Raw genomic sequence first — 6655 nt, 5'->3', positions numbered from 1 at the left:
GGGGAATTTGAAAAGCATGGACGTAATGGATCTATCAGCAAACCAGTTTTCAGGTATCATCCCAAGTGCCATTGGACAGCTTCAGATGCTCGAATTTCTGGATATGTCTCATAACTTGTTCCAGGGTCCTATTCCACAAACCTTTGGTGGACTGATCAGCATCAAGTACTCGAACCTCTCGTCCAACGACCTCACAGGTGCCATACCTCGGTCCCTAGCTAACCTACGGTACCTTACCGACCTAAACCTTTCTTTCAACTGGTTGGAAGAAAAAAATACCCAATGGAAGCATATTCTCAAATCTCACCATCCAATCTCTAAAAGGGAATGCAGGATTATGCGGAGCACCAAAGTTAGGCTTTCCACCTTGCCCTGAAAATGCCACGGTTTCCAATCCAAAGGGACGACATGTACTCAAAGTTGCTCTTACTGTAAGTGCTTCCATGCTACTCCTCGTTGCTTGCTTCAGTGTTCTCTTAGTGTTACTAGCTCGTCGAAGGAGGAAAAAGACCACAGCTTCCACCGATCCGCCGAGTCTGAACGACCACAGATTGATTTCACATCATGAGCTCATCCGTGCAACTGACGACTTCAGTGAGGCCAACTTATTAGGAAGAGGGAGCTTTGGCTCAGTATTCAGGGGACGTCTAGACGATGGATTAGATGTTGCAGTAAAAGTATTGAATCTGGAAATGGAAGCGGCTTCGAGGAGCTTTGATGCAGAGTGTCGTGCACTGCGCGTGGTTCGGCACAGGAACCTCATCAAGATCATCAGCACCTGCTCCACCTTGGATTTCAAGGCATTGGTGCTTCAGTACATGCCCAATGGCAGCCTCGAGAGATGGCTGTATTCCCACAATTACTGCTTGAGCCTACTGCAAAGGATAAACATAATGTTGGACGTAGCATCGGCACTGGACTACCTTCACCATCACCATCCTCAAGTCGTGTTGCATTGTGATCTAAAGCCAAGCAATGTGCTATTGGATGAAGACATGAACGCACATGTGGGCGACTTTGGCATTGCCAAATTGTTGCTAGGTGACAGCAAATCCATGGTGTCAGCGAGCACACCAGGCACAATTGGCTACATTGCTCCAGGTAACTATATTATCACCAGTATATAACAAGATAGCCTTGCCTAAAGTTCGAGTTACCGTTTGCTTGACATTTTGTGTCCAACAGAATATGGATCGACCGGGAGAGTCTCGAGAAGTGTCGATGTCTATAGCTATGGCATTCTGCTGCTAGAGATCATTACAAGGAAGAAGCCAACCGACGCCATGTTTGAAGGGGAATCCAGCTTGAGGAAGTGGGTGTGTGAGGCGCATCCCACTGCGGTGTTGGATATTGTTGACAACAATCTCCTTAAAGATGAGCATGTTGACCCAATCACTAGGCATCAATGCCTCTCAGCTTCCTTGGAACTGGGCTTGCTGTTGTGTTCTAAGGACTCACCCAAGGATAGGATCCTGATGAAAGACGTCCTCCCCAGATTGCAGAAGATCAAGAAGAATTACTTGTCAAAGCAACCTAGAGCCTAAAGAATGGTACCAAGCATTTGTAGTCGTGGCATCTCCAGAGAGTGCTTGTCATCGAAGGGCAAGCAGACACGTTGCTCTATAGCTGCACAAGTATGATAGGTCAGTGACTGCAGAAGACCTCTGAAAATATTTCACTCTCCCTTTTTCCTACTTCAAAAGCCCCAGCTACTGCTATTGTAGTCTTCGCTTCTGATCTACTGTGTAAGTTACCTTAATCCAGTTTGATAGAACTGGACTCGTAAAATTTCTCCTCCATAAACGCTATCTAATAGTACCACAAAGTTGTTCATTTAAATAAGCAGAGAGGTCTTTCCTGCATGTTTTGATCAAACATTTCAAAAGAAATGTTTCAGTGACTGCTCTGAACTCAAAACATTACTTAAATCAAACTAGCATATGTACTAGTGGTTTTACCCCTCTTTGTATAAGAAGGTTCTGGGTTCAAATCTTGGTTGCATTTTTTCCTAAGTATTAGACTCGGTTAATTTTCTTCACTGGCGCTTCCACCGTTAGTCTTTATAAAAATATTTATTTTTGTTTAGAAAGAGAATCATTATATGCTGAAAGAGGGCTAAATGACAAATAGAGATATCTGCAGGGGCGTGATCTGAAACCTTAAACCAAACTATAGTATCTACAGATGCGGTAATGTGGTTGATAGTTTTGTCATCAAGCTCATTGAAGAACAAGTATGATGAGATCACAACCATTTAATTGGAAACTGAGGAAGGCAAAATAATATGCTTAGTGAAACTATGCAAATACCAGGATTTTTGTGTGTGAGGAATTCGTCCAGAAACAACCAAGTAAAATATACATGTGCTAGCTCTCTATATCTGGCAGCATAAAACAGTATAATTAGATCATTATCTGTAGCATTGGAACCTACAGTTGCTCCGCTCCTCCATTTGGAAGGATGTTTTGTTTCAAATATCGGGAGGTATTTTCAATTGTTTGCACATAGGTAATCCTGATTGGTCATCTTTCCACTCTTAAAACTCCCCCAAAAAAGCCTCAATGCTTCATCGTTGGTATAATTTTTGAAATTTAGTTTGCAGTACCAACACCAAGGAAATATGGCTGTATTTCATTTGCTAACTAATTAAAAGAAAGGGTTCCAATGGGCATGAAAATCTGCAGACTTTTAAAATTCCAAATCCGTGCCCCTCCCCCCCTAAACACTTGACGAATTTCTTAAGATATGCTCCACAGTAAAAATTCAAAACTTCTTCAATGATGTCCTCAAGTAAAAACTGTTACCTTTTTCACTTAAGGACAAAGTCAAGCATTGGTTAAACTCCCTAGATTCTATAATCATTTCAACTTGAGACCATCTTCAGAGAGAATTCTTCAAAAAATATTTTTCAATTGGAAAAATGAATCAAATTAGAAAAGCCATCACTAGTTTTTTCCAATTGGATGGTGAACTTTTTCATGAGACATGAGAAAGATTAAGAGATCTTATTCGTAAATGCCCCCACCATGCTGTCTCCAAATGACAACTTGTTCAGTATTTCTACGATGGTCTATCGGAGAAACACCGATAAATGATCGATGCATCGTGTGGTAGGACATTCATGCTAAAGAGTGAGGATGAGGCTTGGCAGCTCTTTGAAATACTTAGTGAGAACTCCCTACATCACATGTCTGCCACCTCTAGAAAACAACCTGTCTCAACAGAAAAGAGGTAGAATCTATCAGATTGAAAATGTTATGGATATCCACAGTAAGGTGGTTGGCCCTGCTGTACCTAGACCAAATTTTCAGGACCTGACATATAGGCATGGACCATACCATCAGTTTCAAAATACTCCTCAACCATCTATCACTGATCACAGCTCAGCTTTTGAGGATAAGGTTCTAAAAGCGCTATAATGATTAGAAGTTAACACCCAGACCCTTAACTCCCACACGCAATCCATTGCTAAGCTAGAGACCCAAATAGGTCAACTAAGAACCGCAGTCAGTAGGAGAGAAGGAAAAAAATTACCTAGTCAATCTGAGAGCAATCCGAGAGGACAATTCATGGTTGAGAGCTCCAATACTCCAGATACCTTTTTTGAACACGCCAAATCAATTATGACTCTCAAAAGTGGGAGGTCATTAAACACACGAGTAAAATCAATGAGACCGACCCTAGACCTCTAATTAAGCCCAAATCATCTAAGAGCAAGGAGGACACAAAAGTAGAAAAGGGAACAACTGCACCGAAATCACCTTACTTGCCTAAAGCCCCATTTTCGAGTGCCCTAAAAGCCTTCACTCTTGTGGATAATAAAGGAGGAAGACTTGATGAGATGTTAGAATTATTTAAGCAAGTCCAAATTAATCTTCCCCTTCTAGATGCAATCAAACAGGTCCCAGCTTATGCAAAATTTTTGAAAATATTGTGCACTCAGAAACGTAAATCTCGATCACAACTTCCGAAGAAAGTATGCCTCACCGAACAAGCTAGCTCTGATTCCAGCACGCTACCCCTCCAAAGCTTAAAGATCCAGGTAACCCTATTATTTCTTGCGTTATAGGAGACCTTCACATCGAACAAGCTCTCCTAGATCTAGGGGCGAGTGTAAACCTTTTACCTAGCTCGGTTTATGAACTTTTTGGATTTGAAGAATTGAAACCCACATCGGTCACTCTACAGTTAGCTGATAGATCAATTAAGATACCACGTGGGATGATCGAGGATATTTTGGTCAAGATAGATGAGTTCTATTTTTCAGTTGATTTTTTAGTCCTTAACATGAAACTGAGTGACAATCAAAAGCAAATTTCCATTATTTTAGGAAGACCCTTCCTAACTACGGCAAATGTGTGCATCAATCGTAGGACAGGAGTCATAGACGTATTATTTGAGAATAAGAAACTGAGATTACATGTGTTTAGTGCATCCCAGGGACCATCAATGGATAGTTGCTTCAAGATAGATACATTCGAGGATATTATAAAAGAAGTAACATCAATGATTTTTGCACATGATTTTCGAGACACCCATTTGACATACTTTAGAGTGGACGACTGTGATATGGAGGGAGGTAGTGAAGAAATAAATATTTTTGTTGATACATCAAGTGATGAAACTACTCCCCATTGGACAATCAAGTATGAGCCATTGCCTGTATTAGCCAATACACCCACAGCCCCATCATTAGAATCACCACCTGCACTAGAATTAAAGTCACTTCTGACCACACTCAAGTATGCATTCCTAGGACCTAATGACACCCTTCCGGTGATCATTGCATCAGACTTGACCCCGGATCAAGAAGCATAATTGGTTGGTGTTTTGAAGGAAAATAAAGAGGCTATCGGCTGGTCCATTATCGATCTAAAAAGAATTGACTCCTCCATCTGTATGCACCATATTCATTGCGAGGCAGATGCCAAACTCCATCGAAACATGCAGAGGAGACCGAACCCAAATATGCGGGAAGTAGTGAAGAAAGAGGTGGTAAAATGGTTAGACACTGGAATCATCTACCCCATATCCGATAGTAAGTGGGTCAGTCCTACTCAAGTAGTACCTAAAAAAGTAGGTATTATTGTGGTGAAGAATGAAGAAGGTGAATTGCTTCCTACTCGCACACCATCTGGTTGGCGAGTGTGCATTGACTATAGGAAACTCAATACCGTTACTAGAAAGAATCATTTTTCATTATCCTTCATCGATCAAATCCTAAAACGGCTAGCAGGTCAACATTTTTTTTGTTTCCTAGATGGTTATTCGGGGTACAATCAGATACCTGTATTTTTGGATGACCAAGAGAAGACCACCTTCACTTGCCCCTATGGCACTTTCGTTTTTCGATGTATGCCGTTCAGACTCTACGATGCACCTGCTACATTTCAACGGTGCATTTTGATCATTTTTTTGGATATGGTGGATAAATATCTTGAAGTATTTATGGATGATTTCTCCATATTTAGAACCACTTTTGAGGATTGTCTTCATAACCTCTCCAAAGTCGTTAAGCACTGCACGGAGACAAATTTGATTTTAAGTTGGGAAAAGAGCCATTTCATGATTCGGAAAGGAATCGTATTGGGACATATTATTTTCGAAAGAAAGATTGAGGTAGATAAAGCAAAAATTGATGTCATCTCAAAACTACCACCCCCCACTTTTGTTCGACAAATACGATCTTTCTTAAGTCACGCTGGATTTTACAGATGCTTCGTTAAAAATTTTAGCAAAATATCGAGACTTTTGTGCAATCTGCTGGCCAAGGATACACCATTTGTCTTTAATGAAGAATGTCTACAAACCTTCTACACGTTACGAACAGTCCTGATAACAGCACCCATAATAAAACCTCCTAATTGATCCCTTCCATTTGAAATCATGTGTGACGCTTTCGATTTTGCAATAGGGGCCATCTTAGGTCAAAGAATCAATAAGGAGCTACATGTGATCTATTATGCTAGCAAAACTCTATCCAATGCTCAATTGAACTACACTACGACAGAAAAAGAGCTACTAGCGGTGGTTTTGCCCTTGATAAATTTCGTTCATATCTGTTAGGGCCTAAGGTTCTAGTGTATTCTGATCATACGGCTTTGAAACATCTACTCTCAAAGAAAGATACTAAATCACGATTGATCAGATGGATCCTTCTGCTTCAAGAATTTGATCTAAAAATTCGAGACAAGAAGGGTTCTGAAAATATGATCGCTGATCACATTTCTAGAATCTTAGTTGATCATACGATGGGTACAGATGAAGTCAAGGAGAAATTTTCTAACGAACAACTTTTTACAACATTCTCTGACCAAATTCCATGGTTTGCCCACATCATTAACTACTTGGCAACAAGGTAAGTTCCTCTCCATTGGACAAAACAGGAGAAGGATCGATTTTTCTCACAGGTCAAACATTATTATTGGGAGGAACCCAAATTGTTCAAACATTGCCCTGACCAAGTGATTCGACACTGTGTCCCTGAAGGTAAGTATCAAAGTATACTTACCTTTTGTCACTCTCATGCATGCGGGAGATATTTCAGTGGAAAAAAAACGACCGCAAAAGTGTTACAAAGTGGGTTTTACTAGTTGACATTATTTAAGGATGCACAAAAATTTTGCCTTGAGTGCTTGCACTGTCAGCAAACGAA

General features: G+C 40.6%; 1 protein-coding gene and 1 non-coding gene across 2 annotated transcripts; one reads left to right on the top strand and one right to left on the bottom strand.

Annotated features, from left to right (window-relative positions):
- Positions 1-281: 281 nt before the first annotated feature.
- LOC105054332 (receptor kinase-like protein Xa21) lies at positions 282-1788 on the top strand. The gene is made up of 2 exons (XM_010935829.4): positions 282-1101; positions 1186-1788. The coding sequence occupies exons 1-2, from the start codon at positions 444-446 to the stop codon at positions 1542-1544; spliced, it is 1017 nt and encodes a 338-aa protein (XP_010934131.3). The 5' UTR covers positions 282-443; the 3' UTR covers positions 1545-1788.
- A 1139-nt stretch (positions 1789-2927) lies between these two features.
- On the bottom strand, positions 2928-3033 carry LOC114914645 (small nucleolar RNA R71). The gene has a single exon (XR_003802184.1). It is a non-coding gene; the product is annotated as a small nucleolar RNA R71 (small nucleolar RNA).
- Positions 3034-6655: the final 3622 nt, after the last annotated feature.

Source organism: Elaeis guineensis, chromosome 11 (assembly GCF_000442705.2).
Source record: "Elaeis guineensis isolate ETL-2024a chromosome 11, EG11, whole genome shotgun sequence".
NCBI lineage: Eukaryota > Viridiplantae > Streptophyta > Magnoliopsida > Arecales > Arecaceae > Elaeis > Elaeis guineensis.
Note: the sequence above shows the minus strand (reverse complement) of the source record. Positions and strands in the feature narration are given on the sequence as shown.

Excerpts from the sequence above, each read along its gene's own strand:
- LOC105054332 (XM_010935829.4), top strand. The coding sequence starts at position 444 with ATGCTACTCCTCGTTGCTTGCTTCAGTGTTCTCTTAGTGTTACTAGCT. Across the intron at positions 1,102-1,185 it reads AATTGGCTACATTGCTCCAG|AATATGGATCGACCGGGAGA; the intron begins GTAACTATATTA and ends TGTGTCCAACAG.